This window comes from Pseudopipra pipra, chromosome W (assembly GCF_036250125.1).
Source record: "Pseudopipra pipra isolate bDixPip1 chromosome W, bDixPip1.hap1, whole genome shotgun sequence".
In the NCBI taxonomy this organism is placed as follows: domain Eukaryota; kingdom Metazoa; phylum Chordata; class Aves; order Passeriformes; family Pipridae; genus Pseudopipra; species Pseudopipra pipra.
The window spans coordinates 60,871,939-60,894,398 of NC_087580.1; the positions used below are offsets into that span (position 1 = coordinate 60,871,939).

At 40.5% G+C, this 22,460-nt stretch overlaps 1 protein-coding gene across 2 annotated transcripts in view; it reads left to right on the plus strand.

Annotated features, from left to right (window-relative positions):
- LOC135406504 (secretory carrier-associated membrane protein 1-like) overlaps window positions 1-21,333 on the plus strand; it is an 88,305-nt gene extending 66,972 nt beyond the window's left edge. For both annotated transcript variants that reach the window (XM_064640840.1, XM_064640839.1), the window contains exons 6-9: window positions 1,048-1,207; window positions 5,262-5,363; window positions 7,834-7,951; window positions 16,249-21,333. In XM_064640840.1, the coding sequence (XP_064496910.1) occupies window positions 1,048-1,207; window positions 5,262-5,363; window positions 7,834-7,951; window positions 16,249-16,401 (533 nt within the window). In that variant the 3' untranslated portion in view covers window positions 16,402-21,333. The remainder of the gene's footprint in view (window positions 1-1,047; window positions 1,208-5,261; window positions 5,364-7,833; window positions 7,952-16,248) is intronic.
- The last annotated feature ends 1,127 nt before the right edge of the window (window positions 21,334-22,460 follow it).

Consider the following 22,460-nt stretch of genomic DNA (forward strand, 5'->3'; position numbering starts at 1 on the left):
ACTTCCAGTAGAATAACTAGAGTGTTTATGTGGAGTTAAATAATAAATCATTCCTGTAAGGAGCTGCTTATGCACTCTTATTCATAAATACTCTATTTTGTCCTGGTCCACAAGGATAGAAACTGTCCTCTGATATAATGAAATCACTTCTGAATCCCTGGTTGTTACTGAACAAAGACAGAAATTCATGTTAATATTTTAAGTCTGGCAGAACTAGCTTTTGTGCCAGATAGCATGAAAATAGTAGTTGTAATGTTTCTTACTACTGTTGTATCTTTTTTTGTTCCAAGAGGTAAATATATTTCAAGTAAACTGCGAAGTTGTAATGCCAATGCATTTTCTTTAGTAGAAATTCAGTAGTTAACCATTAACAAGGTCTGCCAATGAGAAAATGTCAGTATTGAGCTAAGCTGAGCACCAAAAAAGCAGACTTTTAAGACCAATATTATAAGAAATATTTGAGTATTCAATATGTATTAAAGGTTCTAGAACAGCTTCTTGCAGATCTTGTTTTACTGAGAAGCATTTTTACTTAGCTGATTTTTTTTGCTCTGTTACATGTAAGACAAAGACCTTTCATTAAAAGGGTGGGGTTTTTTTTAATTTTCCTTTTGTATCGTAATATTAAGGCTGACAGTCCTGCACTAATTTACTTGCCTGATTGTAAGAAAAAATAATTAACTAGCATGTTCAAAAAAGTACAAATATCTATCCAGTAATTACTGTAGAATAAGTATCAGTTATTGCAGCTGTAGAAGCCTCTTTTTCATTTTAGGTTTGAAAATATTTTATGACAGATTTTTTTTCCTTGCTATACACCTGATATTACTTGAATTTTCATGTTCACTACTTTCAGTTGCAAACGTTTGCTTTAACCTGAAACTTAGAAAACTATAAAAACAAGCGTATTGCTGAGAGAGGATGTTGATTTATTGTCAGCATGCTTATGTTTTGTTTAAAAATGCACGTTTTGCGTATTACCTTAACAATTGTAATAATTTATTATATGAACATAATTAAGACTTTCTTTTGCTTATGCTTCTGCAGTCCATACAGTGACACTGTTTCTTAATATCTTTGGATGTTTGGCCTGGTTTTACATTGATGCTACACGAGGGGTTGATTTTGGATTGAGTATCCTCTGGTTCTTGCTTTTTACCCCTTGTTCTTTTGTCTGCTGGTACAGACCACTTTATGGAGCTTTCAGGTAAGAACTTCAGCTTGACTTAAAATATTTTTTAAAAATACTTCACTTTACTGAAATGCATGAACATTCCAGAATTTGCTTGTTTATCATTAAGATAATCCTTCAATATAATTTCATTAGAAACAAATAGAACATTTGCCATTAATTTGATTACTGCATCTGAAATGTCGATGGCAGTGGTTAGGATTATCATGGAATATCCTTTAAAATATTTTAAAACTATTTACTCCTGAGAGCACTGAAGGTCCAGGAGTGCATCTGAAATGTTTGTATACCAATGCATGCAGTATGAGAAACAAGCAAGATTAACTGGAAGCATCAGTTCCCAGAGCTGTGATATCATTGGTATTAGTGGGACTTAGTGGAATGAGTCCCACGACTGGAGTGCTGGGATGGAGGGCTACAGGCTGTTCAGGAGGGATAGGCAGGGCAGGCGAGGCAGAGGAGGAGTTGCACTGTATGTAAGGGAGAGGTTTGATTTTACAGCCCTTACAGTTAGTGATGATGTGGGTGAGGATTAGAGGGATACAAAATAAAGGAAATGTCTTAGTGGGTGTCTACTACCAATTGCCCAGACAGGATGATAGCACTGATGAGTTATTCTATAGGCAATAGAAATCTCTGGATCAGTGGCCCTTGTCCTCATGGGAGATTTCAACTTCCCAGGCATCAACTGAGAATACCATATTGCTGTGACAGACAAGTGTGGGAAATTCCTGAAGTTTGTGAAAGCTTACTTTTTAACACAAGGACTCAGGGAGCCCACTAGGAAAGATGCCCTCCTAGACTCGTTTGTGAATAGAGAAGGATTCATGGGAGATGTGATGGTAGGTGGCTGTCTTGGCCACAGTGACCATGGTTGAATTTAAAATTTTCAGTGTAATGAGAAAAAAGGTCAGCAGAGTTCTAAGCTATTCAGGGAGCTACCTAGCAGAGTACCCTGATTTTGAGGGCTTAGGAGTTCACAAGTGCTGGTCAGTTTTTAAGAACCCCATTTTAAAAGTGCAGGAGCAGGCAATTCCAGTGTGTCAAAAGCCAAGCAAGTGGGGCAGAAGACCAGCTTGGCTGAACAGGGAGCTCCTTGTGGAACTCAAGAGGAAAAAGAAATTGTATGATCTCTGGAAGAAAGGTCAGGCTTAGCAGGAAGATTACAGAACCATGGTTCACATATGCAGGGAGAAGACATGAAATGCCAAAGCTGAACTAGAATTCAAACTGGCCAGTGTTTTGTCAGACAAGAAGGGCTTTAAGTATGTCAATAGCAAGAGGAGGGCTAAAGAAAACATTGGACCAATACTTGATGGTCATTTGAATAACAGGGATAAAGAAAAAACAGGCATAAAATGCTTTTATTGTCTCAGTCTTTAAAAATACTGAGTCAGAGGACCATGAGTGTGGGAACAGTGACTTTCCATTTGTAGACGCTGAAATTGTAAGGGACCAGCTGTATCAGCTGAATGTTCATCAGTCCGTGGGACCTGACAAGATTTGTCCCAGAGTTCTGAAGGACCTACCGCATCTTATGGCAGGACCCCTCTCGATCATCTACCAAAGATCTTGGCAGTATGGGGAGGTCCCTGCTGACTGGAAGCTAGCCAGTGTTATTCCAATCTACAAAAGGGCATGAGGGAAGACCCAGGGAACTACAGACCTGTTAGTTTAATCTCAGTTCCTGGAAAAATTATGGACGAGGTCATACTGTGTACTATTGAAAGACATTTAAAGAATAATGCAATCATCAGGCACAGTCAAGATGGGTTCACAAAGGGAAAGTCCTGTTTAACTAATTTGATATCTTTCTGCGATAAAGTCAACCACCTAGTGGATGAAGTGAAGGCGGTGGGTGTAGTTTTTCTGGATTTTAGTGAGACTTTTGATACTGTCCCAAACAGCATCCTTCTGGACAAGTTGTCCAACTGCAAGATGAGCAAGTTCATGGTGTACTGGGTGAAGAGCTGACTGAAGGGCAGAGCTTAAAGGGTTGTAGTGAATGGGGCTGCATCTGGCAGGTGACTATTCACTAGCGGTATTCCTCAGGGTTCAATTCTAGGGCCAGTCCTGTTCAATATTTTTATCAATGATCTGGATGCAGGAGTTGAATGCACCATTAGCAAGTTTGCTGATGATACTAAACTGGGATGTGCTGTTGACTCTCTCAAGGGACAATAGACCTTGCAGAGGGATCTAGATAGGTTGGAGCACCGGGCAACCATTCGTGGTGTTGCCGGTGTATTTTGGTGCTGAAAAAAATCTCCAGGAGCAGTTAATTAGGGGTGAGATAAGAAAGGGTTTATTTGTCAAGGCTAAGATGTTACACGACGCGCTCAGGCCGTGCCTGAGAGGTTACATTTTATAATACCATCCATCCAATCCCAGCTGTGCCCACCCTGTGGCCTTTCCTTTGGTCCGCCCTGGGTCCACCTCTTTGAAATGAGTCTGGGGTGTATTTTGGGACCCCCCCTTCATCATCTTCATCATCATCAGAGCACAAAGGGTACATAGTTACCTAATTCCTGACCTATTCTGTGGTTTAGGCCCAGATATGCTGTTCTGTCAACTGTCTAGGCCTTGCCTTGACAAAAGACTAAACATTTTCTATTAGATTTGGGGCTATGAGTGATATAGGGAGGATAGAATGGGGTAAGAGGATTAAGGAATGTATAAACAAGGGTGCTAGAGAGAGGGAAAGGAACAAGGGACAGGGGGGGGAAGGTTGCTGCTTTTAAAACTTACTTATAAAACTTACAAGTCTTACAAATATTAGAAAAATAAAAAACCATTAGGGGCTTAAGGCATCAGTGGCATAAAATTTAACAAGTCCAATTGCCAGATCCTGCACCTGGGACAGAGTAATGCTGCGCACAAGTATAAATTGTGGGAGGAGTGGCTGGAGAGCAGCCCTGCAGAAAGGGATGTGGGGATGCTGGTCGGCACCAGGCTCAATAGGAGTCAACAGTGGGCCCTTGCAGCCAAGAAGGCAAACTGCATTCTGGGGTGCATCAAACACAATAGAACCAGCCAGTCAAGAGAGGTGATTATCCTGCTGTATTTAGCAGAGAGTCACCAGTATTTTTAATTGATAGCATTTCATTTTCATCATAAATCCTACATATTATCTCTTAGTAGTGTTCTTTTATATGAAATAATTATTCCTGATTTGGTGGAGTTCAGTGTCATGTTATCTTTCAGGGTTTTAGATTTCCTTTGCATTTCTTAGTGAATATTTATTGTTTGGAAAAGGAAAACTACTACTTGCATATTCAACTTTCAATCATTTTTTCAACTGAAATAGTCATTGAACTGAATTTGTTGAATAAATAGAAATTAACAAATTCCCTTCTGCAGAAAGAGCTATTACTTGCAAATTCTGGTTCACTGACTTAAGTGATTTTTAATTCCTTTAGAAATTTGATAGAAAGCATATCATGCAGTCATTAATTTTCATAGTAATACATTGAGGTCTTTGAGATTCTGCCTGTATGTTTATATTTGGGGTTTTTTTCACAGGCTTCTAATGCTTTCCATCTTTGTCAGGGTAGCATTTTAGTAATTTAAACAGCAAACATTTTGTATATTTTATTTTAAAACAACAGCTGCTTCAGTATTCTGATCTGCATTGTGTTTCAGTAATTCCATATTAGATTTTATTGTCTCTTACAAGTAAAATATTTTCTTCTCATCATGCCAGCACTGTGAACTTCAGTCTGAAAGTGGACCGGATTTTTGTTCTTAATGCATTGTAGCAAAAGTTGTATGTTTAGTCTAAGAGGCCCTGCTGTGTGCTGAACGGAACACTAAGAAATAGTATCTGGCTGTTTGTTAGTCTTGCCTCTGTTAGAGGTGCAAGTGGCAAAAGTACTAAAGAAGTAGCAGCAGTTCTTATAAATAAACACTCTACAAACCCACAGAATTACTGATATTTCAAGTCACCATCAATAAAATATAAAAGCACTTTTCCTCTAGTTAATGCAGAAAAAAAATTTAGGTTGGTACTACAATATATGTAAAAAGTAATAAATTTCCTGGCTGCATTAATTTCCCCCCCCTCTTTCAGGAGTGACAGTTCATTCAGGTTCTTTGTGTTCTTCTTTGTATATATCTGTCAGTTTGCTGTACATATACTTCAAGCTGCAGGATTTCAAAGATGGGGAAACTGGTGAGTATTCTGCTTTCTGTAGTATTGTACTGTCTGTAAGACAAACGCTCATATTTGATATAGAAACTACAAACCAGTCTGTGTTTTTAAAAGAAAAAACAATCTTGTGTTCACTGGAATTCTTACATTTAGCACTCCAAAAAGCATTTTTGGAGTGCTCTTAACAAGAAAAAGTATGTGAAACATATCCCAAGAGTGTGAGATACTTCTGTTATTAGGCTGGTCAAAATTTTCTTTCAGTGTAAGCCACTGTCGTGGTTTCACCCCAGCCAGCCACCACCAAGCTCCACACAGCCACTTGCTCACTCCCCCACCAGGGGGATGGGAGAGAGAATCGGAAGGGTAAAAACTGTAAAATTCATGGGTTGAGATAAAGACAGTTTAATAGGGAAAGCAAAAGCCACACACACAAGCAAAGCAAAACAAGGAATGTATTCATTGCTTCCCATGGGCAGGCAGGTGTTCAACCATCTCCAGGAGAGTAGGACCCCATCACGTGTGACAGTTACTTGGGAAGACAAATGCCATCACTCCAAACATTCCTCCTTTCCTCCTTCTTCCCCCCACTTTATATACTGAGCATGATGTCACATGGTCTGGAATATCCCTTTGGTCAGTTGGGATCACCTGTCCTGGCTATGTCTCCTTCCAACCTCCCACACACCCCCAGCTTCCTTGCCAGCATGGCAGTTATGAGAAGCAGACAAGACCTTGGCTGTGTGTAAGCCCTGCTCAGCAATAGCAAAAACAGCTCTGTATTATCAACTCTGTGTTCAGCACAAATCCAAAACACAGCCCCATACCAGCCACTGTGATGAAAGCTAACTCTACCCCAGCCAAAACGAGCACAGCCACTTTGAACTATTCTTTTATATATTACCCCTCCTCTTTTAGTGGTGTATGGAGAAGTAATTTGCTCTATATTTAGGATAAATAAATAAGCAAAACTTGGAGAAAATGAGAATAATTTAGGCTGTAATATTTTACTCTTTGAATATTATTTTGTATCGCTTGTTATTTCTAATTATATTAATATACTGATGAAATTTATTGCTAAAATTTGAAGAATGAAGCAATAATGTATTTGAGTGAATATATTGTTATATCTTTGATATTATTTGAAAAGCTCATTTGTCTGAGTCAGCTTCTTATACTGTAATAGTTGATTTTTCATTTTGATGGTTATAAATATTTAAACTTTTACTTGAAGCTTTTATATAGGTATAGCTTTATTTGAAGCTTCAAGGTCTAATATTAAGATTTTACAAGGAAAAGCTATTGGGAATCGCTCACCCTTCTTGGAAGAAAAACAAAACAACAAACTTGAATTAACAAAAAGCATGGTTGTAGTAGTCAGCTGATAGCATGGAGAGCTATGACTGGCAATAATGTACCTGGGTAATGACATTTCTGTGTATCAGTGGTTTTCTGCTGACCTCCAAATGTACATAAGGCAGAAAAAACATCATTACTTTAGAACTGGAGTGTAAGAAAAAATCCTGCTTTATTATTTTTTGCTCTCAAAGCCATTATTTTGCTTTTTCATAGATACCTCAATTGACATGAACAAAGTAAAAAAGTGATTTTAGAGGATCAACTCTCCAAGTATGGGGTGTGTGCTTTTAAGGATACTTGGGTAAGGGGTATGAAAAGTAGCAGATCATCATCAGATGCTAATTGCAGTTTTGATTTTGGAGTTCTGTGGTAGAGTCCAGTTGAACATAGGGGATATCAAAGCAATTTGAAACAAGTAGAAGAAAATTTTATGGTTGTTTGGGTTTACAGAAATTTTTTGCTCTTTTTGGTGAAAGAATCTTTTCTGTCTTAATGTGTTATTTTTCCTAAGGCAACCTGATTTTTGTGAATTCAAGTTTATGTTGATGTTTCAAATTTGAAGACTGGGGAAATATTTGAAGTAGATACTGATATAGCAATCTGTTCTCTTAATCTGACACTATCTACTTAAAAAAAATATATTAACCCCAACTGAGAAAGCATCACTGTGTGGATACAATGAAATTAATTTTCCCACAGAAGCTCTGTGTGTGTGCCATATTTTTTCTTTTCTTTTTGAAGAAGTTAGATGCTATCTTTTCAGGAAAATTTTCTCTTCCACAAAGTTATGTAGCCTTAAATTATTCTGAAATGACAGTATGACAAAAAAACCCAAGAAGTTGATGAGCAACTCTCTAATGTCTTTCTTAATTTCTTCACAGCTCTCCTCAAGAATAATCATCTTTGCTAAAATTTTCCTTATAGTTTCATTGCATGTGTTGGGAAAATTGCAGCTAAGCTATAAAAGCTTATTATAGAACAGAAATATGCTCATGTATAATTTTCATTAGTTTTTCTTCAAAAATATTCAGTTGATCAGAACCAGGATATTGTAAAGCTTCCCTTGATGTGGATACCTGTGGTTGAATGGTTCATGTGCTGTGCTAGTCAAGTTTGTCTTTTCTTTTTTCTTCAGTGGGTGGATTTCATCTCTTACTGGTCTTAATAAGAGTATCCCTGTTGGCATTATGATGATAATCATAGCTTCACTTTTCACAGCATCTGCTGTTATTTCATTAGTTATGTTTAAAAAGGTAAGTTACTTATTATTCCCCTCTTCTGTTTTCTGTGTTCTGGAATTTACTTTCCTGCTTGAGAGGTACTCGCTCAGAAAGTAATGGGGATTAAATTATATTCTTGGGCATGTGCCTGTACCTTACCTTTTAACAACTGTGCTTAAGTAGTACTTTTTTGCTTATACTGTCATGGAATTATGAAATGCTGTTTTAACAGTGCACTTATTTCTGCAAACTAAAATGGGGAAGGATAGCTTTGAATAAGAGAAGTTGGGAGGTGAGCCCCCAATGAAAGGGTAGGTGAATGCACTGGATACTAAGATAGGGACCTGTAGATGCAAGATTGCAATTTTCAAATCTGTGGTTATTCATCAGGCTGAGTGAAACATGATTCAAATGATTGCTAAGTTTCAGCTCATATAAAAATCATTCCCATTAAAATCAATAGAAGAGTGAGATGCCTGGCACCTCGGAAAAGGATTTTTATTTCTCTGCTTGTATTATTTTTTAACATTTTGCTGTCAATTAATGATTGCATAGCATAAAAACTCAAAGATGCTTTTCTCCCTTGGTTTCTTTTTGTGAATTTCCATCCAGAAGGCCTCAGTTTAGATAATAATATTCTAGTAAGTATTTTATGTTGTTTTGATTAAATGTAACTGAGAATTCTGCTGATGATGTGCTGGTAATTCTAATAATTCAACCTCAGTTACAGTTACACTTGAAGGTTTTCATGTACCCAAACTCTACTGGCCTATTTACAGTAAGGTAGAAACTTCCCTTCTCCTTGTTTGATTTTTGCATAAATACTCAGGTATAAGAGAAAGAAACTGTTGCCTTAAGATCGAGAACCAAAAAAGACTCCAGGCAAATTTAGTATAGAGATAAGGAGCAGTCCTTTACTGAAGGCCTTCTCATGCAAGGAGTATACATGGCGCGTGCACCATCCGTGTCCAGGGGTTCCACAATTTATGGTCCGATCCAAGAACCACCCATCCCCAGATCTGCTCCCCTGGCGCGCCTCCCCAGAAATTGAGATGGAGGTCCTAAGACCCCTGTCCTTCCTCATTTTCCTCTTCTTCATGGCACCTACTGTCTTTTGGAGCTTCTCCAAGGTTCCGGGATCAAAGGTTGCTTTGACTATGATGGTATCTTGTTGTTCAGGCCTGGGGTGTGTATGTTCTTAAACAGAATGAAGGCCTGCCTTGAAAGGAGTCTAAACAAACTTAAAGAATTTAGAAAATTTGATATGAAATAGAATAATAGGGTTGGGAAAGTGTAAACTACAATTCTAAAGTGTGACAGACTACATAATTATACTAAAAATCTACATTTACTACACAACTACTTTAAAATCTACAAAAAGCTAAAAATCCTAAAAATCCAAAGGCATCAAAAGAAATGAGAAATATGTATGGTGAGCATTTTTTACACTCCAGACATGCATCTGGATTCTTTTCAAAAAACATGTATACTCAGATATGATCTGGTGACATTTATAACAACATGAATTTTCCTGCTACATTTATAGAATCATAGAATCATTAAGGTTGGAAAAGACCTTTAAGATCAAGTCCAACCGTCAACCCAGCACCACCACCATGTTCATCAATAAACCATGTCCTCAAGTGCCATATCCACGTTTTCTGAACACTTTCAGGGATGGTGACTCTACCACTTCCCTGGGCAGTCGGCTTCAATGCTTTACAACCCTTTCTGTGAAGAAATTTTTCCAAATATCTAATCAAAACCTCCTCTGGTGCAACTTGAGGCCATTTCTTCTCATCTTGTCACTTGTTACCTGGGAGAAGAGACTGACACCCATCTCACTACGACCTCCTTTCAGGTAGTTGTAGAGAGAGATAAGGACCCCCTTGAGCTTCTTTTTCTCCAGGCTAAACAACCCCAGTTCCTTCAGCTGCTCCTCATAAGACTTATGCTCCAGCCCCTTCCAGCTTTGTTGCCCTTCTCTGGACTCACTCCAGCACTTCAATGTCTTTCTTGTAGTGAGGGGTCCAGAACCTAAACACAAGCTTTTATCATGTGGCCTCACCAGTGCTGAGCACAGGGGAATGATCACTTCCCTAGTCCTGCTGGTCACACTATTTCTGATAAAAGCCAGAATGCCACTGGCTTTCTTGGTCACCTGGGCACACTGCTGGCTCATGTTCAGCCAGCTTTCAACCAGCACCCTTTTCCACTGAGCAGCTTTCCAGCTACTCTTCTCCAAGTCTGTAGCATTGCATGGTGTTATTGTGACCCAAGTGCAGGATCTGACACTTTGCCTTATTGAATCTCATACAATTGACCAAGACCCATCAAGGTGAAGGGCCTTGAGGGGAAACTGTATGAGGAGTGGCTGAGGTCACTTGGTCTATTCAGCCTGGAGAAGAGGAGACTGAAGGGAGACCTCATTGCAGTCTACAACTTCCTCGTGAGGGGAAGAGGAGGGATAGGCACTGATCTCTTCTCTGTGGTGACCAGTGACAGGATCTGAGGTTGTATATTAGAAAGAGGTTCTTCACCCAGAGGGTGGATGGGCACTGACTGAACAGGGTCCCCAGGGAAGTGGTCACAGCACCAAGCCTGACAGAGTTCAAGAAGCATTTGGACAATACTCTGGTGTATGGTGTGACTCTTGGGGATGTTCCTGTGCAGGGCTAGGAGTTGGACTCGATGATCCTTGTGGGTCCCTTCCAACTCAGCATATTCTGTGATTCTGTAAACTTGCCTAGGGTGAACTCGATCTACTTTTCCAGATCACTGATAAAGAAATTAAACAGGTCTGGCCCCAATACTGAGCCCTGGGGAACACCACTCATGACCGGCCACCAGCTGGATGTAACTCCCTTCACTACCACTCTCTGGGCCCAGCCATCCAGCCAGTTTTTTACTCAGTGAAAAGTATACCCATCCACACCATGGAAAATCAGTTTCTCCAGGAGAATGCTGTGGGAAACGATGTTAAAGGCTTTATTAAAGTCTAGGTAGTGTTGCCGTGGAATTTTGATGCTGAAAAAAAATCTCCAGAGCAGTTAATTAGGGGTGAGATAAGAAAGGGTTTATTTTGCCAAGGCTAAGATGTTACAAGACGCGCCCGCTGTGCCTGAGAGGTTACATTTTATAATACCATCCATCCAATCTCAGATGTGTCCACCCTGTGGCCTTTACTCTGGTGCGCCCTGGGTCCACCCCCTTAAAATGGGTCCGGGGTGTATTTCGGGACCCCTTATTCATCCCATCTTTGTCTTCATCAGAGCACAAAGGGTACATAGTTACCTAATTCTTGACCGTATTCTGTGGTTTAGGCCCTGATATGCTGTTCTGCCAACAATCTAGGCCTTGCCTTGACAAGAGACTAAACATTTCTATTGAAATTGGGGCTATGAGTGATATAGGGAGCATAGAATGGGGTAAGAGGGTTAAGGAATGTGTAAACAAGGGTACTGGAGAAAGGGAAAGGGACAAGGGACAAAGAAGGGAGGGGTTTCTGCTTTTAAAACCTACTTATAAAACTTACAAGTCTTACAAATATTCATCATGGCTAGGCTTCGCGAACGAAGATTTGGGAAGGCTCTATCCACATTTGATACAGGCACGCTGGTGGCTTATGAGGCCAATACGTGACAGACATATCCGATTGCAAAAGGCACAGCAGAAAGATTCCTTAGATGGTGTATTCTGCAATACACGGTTCTTTCTGCGTTGCCTTTTTTCCTCGAGGGTGATCCTGCGTGTGTTCTCAAAGGAGACAGCTGCATTGTAGATGGTGTGTCTCCAGGCCTCCCGATTTGAGGCCAGGGTGGACCAGTTATGGTGATCAATATGACCAAGGCTGAGATGTTGTTTCAGGGAGTCCTTGTATCTTTTCTTTGGGGCTCCTCTCATGCGGCAGCCAGTGGCAAGTTCACCGTAAAGCAAGATCTTCGGGAGGCGGTGGTCCTTCATCCTGGAGACGTGCCCTGCCCATCGCAGCTGTGTTCTCATCAACATGACCTCAATACTTGTGATAGCTGCTTGCTCTAGAACAGATGTGTTGGTCACATAGTCTGACCAGTGGATGTTTAGGATTGTGCGGAGACAGCGTTGATGGAAGCGTTCTAAGAGACGCAGGTGGTGGCGGTAGATGACCCATGATTCGGAGCCATATAAGAGAGTAGACAACACTATGGCTTTGTAAACACTTACAAATATTAGAAAAATAAAAAACCATTAGGGGCTTAAGGCATCAGTAGACAACATCCACAGCCTTTCCCTCATCCACTAAGCAGGTCACTTTGTCATAGAAGGAGATCAAGTTGGTCAAGCAGGACCTGCCTTTCATAAACCCATGCTGACTGGACCTGATATGTGCTGCCTGATGGCACTCAAAATGATCTGTTCATGACCTTCCCTGGCACTGAGGTCAGGCTGACAGGCCTGTAGTTCCTTGGATCCTCCTTCCAACCTTTCTTGTAGATGGGCATCACATTTTCTAACCTCCAGTCAACTGGGACCTCCCCAGTAACCCAGGACTGCTGGAAAGTGATCGAAAGGGACTTGGTGAGTTTTTCTGCCAGCTCCCTCAGTACTCTTGGGTGAATCCCATCAGACCCCATGGGCTTGTGCAGGTCTAAGTGGCATAGGAGGTTGCTGACCATTCCCTCCTGAATTATGGAGGCTTCATTCTGCTCCCTGTCTCTGTCTTCCAGCTAAGAGGGCTAGAGTACCCTGAGAACTACTGGTCTTGTTATTGAAGACTGAGGCAAAGAAGACATTAAGTACCTCAGCCTTTTCCTCATCCTTTGTCACTGTTTCCCCCCGCATCCAATAAAGGATGGAGATTCTCCTTGGCCCTCCTTTTGTTACTGATGTATTTGTAGAAACACTTTTTGTTGTCTTTTACATCAGTGGCCATGTTAAGTTCTAGCTGGGCTTTGGCCCTTCTAATTTTCTCCCTGCATGACCTCATGACATCCTTATAGTCCTCCTGAGTTGCCTGCCCCTTTATCCAGAGGTGGTAAACTCTCTTTTTTCCTGATTTCCAGTCAAAGCTGTCTGTTCAGCCAGACTGGTCTTCTTCCCTGCTGGCTCGTCTTTTGGCACACGGGAGTGGCCTGTTCCTGTAACTTTAACATTTCCTTCTTAAAGCATGTCCCAGCCTTCCTGGACTCCTTTGCCTTTCAGGACTGAATTCCAAGGGTCTCTCTCAACCAGTTTCCTAAACAGGCCAAAGTCTGCCTTCTGAAGTCCAAGGTGGCAGTTTTGCTGACCCCCCTCCTTACTTCTCTGAGAATCAAAAACTGTCATTTTGTGATCTCTGTGCCCAAGATGGACTCCACCATCACATCACCCACCAGTCCTTCTCTGTTCACAAACAGCAGGTCCAGCTGGGCACCTCCCCTGGTTGGCTTGCTCACCAGCTGTGTCAGGAAGGTCTCTTCCACCCACTCCAGGAACCTCCTGGACTGTTTTCTCTCTGCTGTGCTGTATTTCCATCAGACATCTGGTAAGTTGAGGTCCCTCATGAGAACAAAGGCTAAGGATGGTGAGACTTCTCCCAGCTGTTTATAGTATATTCAGTCTGCCTCTTCATCCTGGTTGGGTCATCTATAACAAACTCCCATCAGATCTGCCTTGTTGGCCTTCTCCCTGATTCTTACCCATAAACTTTCAATCCTTTCATCTCTGTCATTAAGCTCTAGACAGTCAAAACACTCCCTAACATACAGGGCTACCCCACTGTCCCTCCTTCCTTGCATATCCCTTCTTGAGAGTTTTTAGCCACTCATTGCAGCATTTCAGTTGTGCAAGTCATCCCACCATGTTTCCATGATAGCAACAATGTCATAGTTTTCCATCTGCACAATGACTTCCATTTCCTCCTGTTTGTTGCCCATGCTGTGTGCATTGGTGTAGATGGACTTCAGCTGGGCTAATGACCCTGCTGCCTTTTTGCAGGGAAAAGGCCTAATTCCTGTGTGACCATTCTCAGGTACTTATGGGATTTCTAATATCAATAACCCCTGCATCCTTGCTGCTGTATGGATCTTCATCCCCTACCTCCACTGATATGGCAGACCGAAGGACCTTGCTAGCACACCATCCTTCAAGCAGTGGTGTGCCACCCTCAGGCTCATCTCTGTGAAGCCTGGCTTTATCCCTGTCCCCTTTCCAATCTAGTTTAAAGCTGTCTAGGAGCCCTGCTAACTCCTGAGACAAGATCCTTTTTCCCCTTTGAGACCCCATGTGTTGCCAGCAGGCTCTGTGTCATGTAAACCAACCCATAATTAAAACCCCCAAAATTCTGCTGGTAACACCAGTCTCAAAGCCAGGTATTCATCTGTACGATCTTCCTGTTTCTTTCCCCATCCTTCCTTGCAACTGACAGGACAGAAGAGAACACTACTTGTGTTTCAGATCCCTCAACCAATCATCCCAAGACCCTGAGGTCCCTCTTGATTGTCCGCAGACTTCTTGTTGGGACTTCGTTGCTGCCTACCTGGAAAACCAGTAGTGGGCCGTACCAGGCTGGGAAATTTCTTGGTTATGTCCCTTACTTGGGCCCCTATGGGTTGGGTCCAGTTAGCATATCGGGCCCTCTGTTCCTCTCATAAGGGAGTCACCAATGACAACTACTCTTCTTTTTTTCTTAACTGAAGTGATTGCCATGCAGGGGTAGGCTGCCCTGCCTTAGACTACCCCTCCAGCCTGGATGGACCTTCATCCACATTCTCATTTCCCTCGCCCTCAAGTTCCAGAGTCTCATACCTATTGTATAAGGGCACCTGGGAAGATGAGGTAGGTCAGGAGGGGATTCGCCTGCTGCTTCAAGCAGAAACCTGTTTCTATTACCCTCCATCCCTAAGGTCCTCCCTGCAGGGGATCCATTGCTTCTTGTGATGTGCACAGCATGTGCATTTGTCTAAGGGATGATATAGAGTACAGCTCCACCAGTCAGTCTCCTCCTCAGAGTCCCTAATACTTCTTAGCCTTTCTACTTCTGCTCTCACCTCTGCTACCAGGCTGAGCAGATCATCCACCTCGTTGCACCTCAGAGAGCTGTTGTCTCTACTGCCATCTAATACCAGTGCCAGGCTCTGGCACTCCCTGCAGTCTGATTAAATATGAATCAGAAATAGTATTTGAATTTTGATACTTGGAAGTTACTCAGGATTTGGTTGGGGGTTTTTTGTACTAGAGATTATAAGACATATTGTTTAATACTTTTGTTTGTTATACAGAACAATTGCTCATCACATTAGTATAGTGGATATTTATCTGTGTTATTGGGATATTTTATACTTTTTAATGTTGTCCTGGTTTAACCCCAGCCAGCAACTGAGTACCATGCAGTTGCTCACTCACTTCTCCCCATACCCTCTGTGGGAAGGAGAATCAGAACAGTTTAATAATTGAAACAAAATAAAATACAATAATAATGATAATAATAACTGTAATGAAAAGGAGGTGAGGAATAAAACTCAAGAGAAATAAGTCATGCACAATACAATTGCTCACCACTCTGATCAATGTCCAGCCTGTCTCTGAGCAGCAATCATCCCCTCCTGGCCAACTCCCTCAGTTTATATATTTGGAATGATGTTCCATGGTATGCAAGATTCCTTTGGCCAGTTTGAGTCAGCTGTCCTGGCTATGCTCTCACAGCTTTTTGTGCACCTCCTCACTTGCTGAGCATGGGAAACTGAAAAGTCCTTGACTCAGGGTAAGCACTGCTCATCAACAACCATCAGTGTGTTCTCAACATTATTTTTTACTAAATCTAAAACACAGCACTGTACCAGCTACTGAGCAGAAAACTAACTCTATCCCAGCTGAAACCAGGACAAATGTTCAGTCATAGCTTAGCTTAATAGGTTCTTGCAACTATGTCAATCAGTGCAATTAAGATGTTTCTAAAAATTTAATGTACAAAAAAGTTCAACAGAATGTTTCACTGTAAATTCAAAAATACTTTTTTTTTTTTATTTCCTGCTGTTGCTTTAAACATGCACACTTAGCACGCCTTATGCTAAGGATGCAGCCTATTTGTGTATTTAAATGTGTTGTTTCAGATAGTAGATAGCACACACATAAACTTGCAAAAAGTTACAGGCATCCCTACAGTCAAACTGCATGGACAGCAGGGCAGTCGGAAGTTGTAGAGTTTGTGGGGGGAAAAAAATCTGTTTGCTCATTTTCGGATCCTTCCAAACATATGAGCAAATCAAATTTTTCCACCACACAGCTCTACTTCGTGTTTGAGACTTTGGTATTACTCTACCAAGAAATGGAAGGCTCAGTACACTTTTTTCACTGCTTTTCCGCCTCCCTAGGTGCATGGTCTCTACCGCACAACTGGTGCTAGTTTTGAGAAAGCGCAGCAGGAGTTTGCAACAGGAGTGATGTCCAACAAAACTGTACAAACTGCTGCAGCCAACGCCACAGCAACAACCAGTGGAGCTCAGAATGTGTTCAAGGGTAACTGAATGTAGAGAAATATAAAAAGTCATGACGGTTCTCTTCCATTGTACTTTATTTTCCAGTCACTTATTATATTCTCTAAAAACATATATCAAAATGCACACAGCATGTTTGTTTCTTCTGCAGCAGTGCATAGGTAAAATGGGAAATATTTGGTTTATTTTATAATAAATTTATTTCTTTTAAAAAGATAACCATTCTCTGTGCTTATTTAAAATGTTGCATTTTGGATTATAAAGCTTTCCTTATTTAGGGAAGATAAATAATTTCAACAATTGGCCTGAGAATGAATTGTGGTATATAATGATCAAATAAATATATTAAGAATTTGGAGGGGTTTTTAGTGGTTCACTCTGGTATTTCTTTTTAACTTCAGGAAAGGACTTTGGATCCATTTTTTTTTTCTTTGTAAGAACTGTTTTCCCTATTTCTGCTATAAGTGGGGGAGACTGAGAGATGTAGAAGTTTAGGTTTGGCTACTGCTTTTGCAATTTCAGCAGCTGCTGGAGGACAAATACAAATACAATAGATATAAATTATGTTGGTTTTATTTTTAGGATAAGTCTTTTGATATAAACATGTAAGTTTGCATGAATACTGTTATCGGATCTTGTTTAAATAGTGTTTTGGTCCAAAATTTGCCTGTGCTGCATTATAGTGTTTGTATCTATTTTCATGGAGTATTCTCTATCTGTGAGAAATTACTATGGTGCAGAAATGTTGTCTTTAATAGAATGTGTACTGCAGTCTATAGTTTAAGGAAGTTAACTGATGGTTTCAATCACAGAGCTAAATGATTATATATTTACTAGTTTTAATTTCAGTATTCATGTCTTGGGGTAGTCATTTTGTTGGAAAAGAAAAAAATATTGACCTTTAGAACCCTAGTTTTGTGCCACCCTTCCCTCTTACAAGCAGTGGTATTTTTGTTGTGTTTGGGATGAGTAGATTTGTGTTTAACAGTGGTACTAAATCTCTAGCCTTATCAGTCACAATGTTTACTGTTTGTCCAAAAATCTAAATATACAGTATTTAATTTTCTAAAATAAAGCTTTTTAAGCAATGGCATTTAACAGATACATGCATTCATTTTAACATAGCCATTTCTGTGAATTGATTTAAGTTGGGGGGGAAAAGCTTTTAAACTATTTTGAGTTTGAAAAGTGAGAAATCTTCATCTTCCACAAAGTTAATTTTAGCTCGTTGAACTGGAGTCCTAAGAGGTTAAATTGGTGCTGTGGAACTGAACAGTCCATAATGGTGCATACTATCAAAATATTCTAGAATTGAATCATGTCTTACTATAAAGCAACATTTCTCTCCTTTGAAGGCTATTTGATATTCTTGGATTGCCTCATGAGTCTTATGCACAATAGTTGGGCTTTTTTTTTTAACTCTGTTTTAGGAAATTAAAACAGGAAGGGACCACATCCCACAACCTGTATAAGTACACACTGTAGCTGGAAGGAATTCAGCTCTTAGGGTGAGTTACCTTTAGTAAGACTGAGCATAAAATTCATGTTCTGAATCTAAACAGACTTTCATAGATAAATTCTTTTCCACTGCAGTATATTTATAATAGCATAAGAGTATAACAAAAAAGAAAACCTTTAGCTTAATCCCCCAGTCAGGACTGTACTGTTACCATGAAGTCCCTATTAGTATCCTTTCTTTTACCAGTTTCTTTAAATCCATCTTGAATTTGGATAAATGTATTAGTTTCACCTATGCTGAAGTTCATATTAATGAATATACTTGCTTCTAAATATTCTCTTCATCATGAAGTTAAAAGTAATTTAAATATTCTATGTAATAGGGGCTCTAAAATTCTATGCTAGTGGACATGCTATCATTGAACTTAAATTTGTGTGGAATGTTATTAAATACTTTCCAGACAGAAGCCACAATTTTCTCAAGATCAGGCATCACACCTCTAACAGCTGTATATCAAAATTGTTCTTTTCATAATCTTTTTAAATTAACTTGAAGGTTGTATCTAGGAACTCTACTATGGATTACTTTTAAATTTAAGCAATTCTTTTGGATATCTCTTGGCTATGAATCCTAGGGACATCATCCTTGCAATTTAAAGATTGCATAATAACATACGTTACCAGAATATATTATGGAAGAAACATTAGGAATAAAACCTGAATTTGACAGGTAGATTCCCCCCCCACACACAAATGTTTAACTGCTCTTTGGGAAAACATATTTAATGTTCTATATATAGAGATTGTTGATTTGTAATGTCATGGGTTGAATGTACAGATTTTAACCTCCTAAGTGAAATTCAAGGTTCAGTTACACATGAATTATTTAAACCAGAAATCTCTGATGCTTTGCAGCCCAAAAGTGAGGGAGAAGTTAGAGTTTAGCTTTGACAACAGAAGGCTGATATTTATTGGAATATTTTGTACCTAACAAAACTAGATTTTACATCCTCTTATTAATTAATCAGAATATGGTGCCCACTCAAGTTGTCATTTTGTAATATTGTGGAAAACTGAGTACAAAGTTTAAACACTGGAATGTCTGTAGTCATTGATCTGCAATTTAGGAGTTGGTTTTATTTATCTCGGGGATGTTTGTATATTTTGTAAATTACTAACAATGCTCTGCCATCCTGGTGAATGTCATAGTTCTCTACAAATGCACTTCTGTTCCTCTGTTGCATGTTTGAGTAGTTCAGAAGATTTGTCTATTTATTGTATTAACACAGTGTCATAGAATAAAAAAAGATTTCCTTTTTCTGGATATTTGCTCTGTATAGTTTTGAACAATATAGGGATTTTTCTTTTAAAGGTCAGGATAACATGCAGGGTGGCTGATCTATGTACAAGTACTCTCAGGCACATGGTGTGATTCTTGGGGAATCCTGCATGGGGCCAGGAGTTGGACTCGATGATCCTGATGGGTCCCTTCCAATTCAGCATATTCTATGATTTTATGTCTCACTTGGTTCTTATAATTCATAGAATCAGAGATTATCCTGAGTTGGATATGTGCCTGAGACTGTTGTCCAAACACTTTTTAAACTCTGACAACCTTGGTACTGTGACCACTTCCCTGGGGAGCCTGTTTCAGTGCCCAACCACCCTCTGGGTAAAGAACCTTTTCCTAATATCCAACCCAAATCTTGCCTGACACAGCTTCACGCTGTTCCCTTGGGTCCTGTCACTGGTCACCAGAGAGCAGAGATTGGTATCTGCCCCTTGGCTTCCTCTCATGAGGAAAATGTAGACCACTACAAGGTCTCCCCTCGGTCTCCTCTAGGCTGAACAGAACAAGTGACCTCAACCGCTCCTCATAAGGCTTCCCCTCTAGGCCCTTCACCATCTTCATTGCCCTCCTTTGGACGCTCTCTAATAGCTTAATATCTTTCTTATATTGTGGTGCCCAAAACTGCACACAGTACTTGAAGTGGGGCTGCCCCAGTGCAGAGTAGAGCAGGACAATCACCTCCCTTGACCAGCTGGCAATGCTGTGCCTGATGCACCCCAGGGCATGGTTGGCCCTTTTGGCTGCCAGGGCACACTGTTGACTCATATTCAACTTGCCATCAATCAGAACGCCCAGATCCCTTTCCACGGGGCAGCTCTCCAGGGTCTTGTTCCCTAGTCTATACATGTATCCAGGATTCCCCTGTTTCAGGTGCAGAATCTAACGCTTGCCTTTGTACTTGCCTTCTAGTCTCAAAGGAACTATCTAGAAATGTTTGTGCCAGAAGTCCCAGTAGAGATGGGGCCTGCATCTAATGAAGGCACCCAACATTCTTCAGCTCCTCTGTGTAGGGTATAAAAAAACACCAACATGGTACTTCTGTTACTGTACCAGATTATCTTTACACATGAGAAGGAAAATACTGTCCACAGTGTATAACTTGGATTTTTTAGTTGTTACTTTATTGAAGACATGGTTCTAAAAACCACTGAGTTCTTATTAGACAGTCATTATTCTCTAGGGTTCTTTGGTATTTTTGCAGTTGATTTGTTTCTCTGGATGTTAAAGCATTTCTTTTTTTTCAATTGATTTTGCTCTCTGTGCATTTAGTCCTCCCTATAAATTGTATCAAAGCTCCAGTAAATGATCTTCTCTGGTAGGAAAAATAAGATCCTTTTTCCTCTCTTCATTCTTGTCCCATTATGGTATTTTTTCTCCTTTAACCTTGCCTTTCCTACTATTCCAAATTCTGAAATTGCATCATCTCATTCTTTGGTCCTCAAGTATAACCAAAACTGTTATGACAAACTTTGAAAATGCTAAATAATTCTTTCTACTAGACATTTTGAAATGTCTAGTTCAGATCTCCATCAAAACAGTATTTTACTCACACTTATTTTCTCAGCTACATAATTGTCCCTGTTCTCTAGTTTGTCCTCACTGGCATAAAAGATGAATGTCTGCAGAACACTGTATCCAGCTCTGAGGAATTCCCAGTGAAGCTGGCAAACTGCAAAGAATTAAAAGAGATGAAGAGATGTTTGGTACAATTATTACTACTGTTATCCCAAAACTAAATGTTTATTGAATTAATGTTACTGTAAAAGAAGTGATACTGTGTTTACTAAAAGAGTGATTATGAAAGAGTTGAAGCAGTACCCCAGTCTATGTAGAATTCCTTTCTTCCCACTCATAGAACATTAGGTAGAAAATTTTCTCCTTAGTTATTCTATGCTGACTGAGGATTTCTATTTAGCTCATCAGTAGATTCAGTTTTGTATGCAACTGCAGTGGGTTGACCCTGGCTGGATACCAGCTGCCCACCAAGTCATTCTATCACTCCCCTTCCCTGCCCGACAGGGGACAGAGAATACGATGGAAAATGACTCGTAGATTGAGATAAGGCAGTTTACTAAAGCAAAAGGGGAAGCTTGCGCACGCACAAGCAAAGCAGAAAATAACAAGGTTTATTCTCTACTTCCCATTAGCGAGCAATGTCCAGCCACATTCCGGGAAGCAGGGCTTCATCATGCATAGTGGTTTCTCAGCAGGCAGCCATTGAAAATAAGGAATACTCCCTCTTCCTCCTCCTTTTCTTAGCTTTATTATCTGAACTGATGTCACATGGTATGAAATATCCCTCTGGTAGTTTGGGTCAGCTGGTCTACTTGTGTTCCCTCCCAGGATCTTGCCCTCGATTGGGGGAGGAATGTTACAGTGCTGATGCTGTGCTCAGCAGTAGCCAAAACACTGGTGTGTTATCACACCTTTCTAGCTACCAATGCAAAGCACATCACTGTGAGAGCTGCTATGGGGAAATGAACTCCCTCTCAGCCAGACCCAATACAATCTCCACCCCTTGTTCCATACCATTTGCGTCATACTCAGATCCCATATCTGACTATCTCCCATGCTTTCACAGATCCCATTTTATGGCCTTCTTCCACCACCTCCCCAGATCCTGGGCTCCATTCCATTGGGATGGGTACTCAGGGCAGGAGAAGCAACACAGTCGATTGTTGGACATCGACACCAGTCTGGCTCAGGTCATCGTCACACTCGCCTTGTTCCTCGCAAAATTTGTTCTTCATTGGTCTACTTTACTTCCTGCAATATACAACTTAGAACACAGATTATCTTTCCCCAAGGTTAAATCTCCTTGAGGCACACACCGGGTCTCCCCATCTTCCCTCATTACCCACCAAATGCACCCTGGTCCTTGAGCAAAGACAATCCCAAGAATGGGTTTGCCTTTTCCCATGGGAGGAGAAATCCACACTGCCTTCCCCAGCCACTTTCCCATGTGTAGTATGGGGACCTTATCTCCTCCCACAGTATGTAGGGGTTTTGTTTGGGCAGGACCATGGTGGTTAGCAGATCCTCTGGTGTTAACCAGCCATGTGGCTTATGTTAAATTTGCATCCCAGTGCTTCCATGTCCCATTACATAACGTTCTTAACATAGTCTTTAGCAGTTCATTATACCTCTCAATCTTTCCAGAGGCTTGTGGGTGATATATCCACTCAATGCCATGTTTCTTTGGCCAAGAGTTTATAAGGTTATTTTGAAAATGAGTCCCATTGTCCGATTCAATTATCTCTGGGGTCCCATGTCACCACAG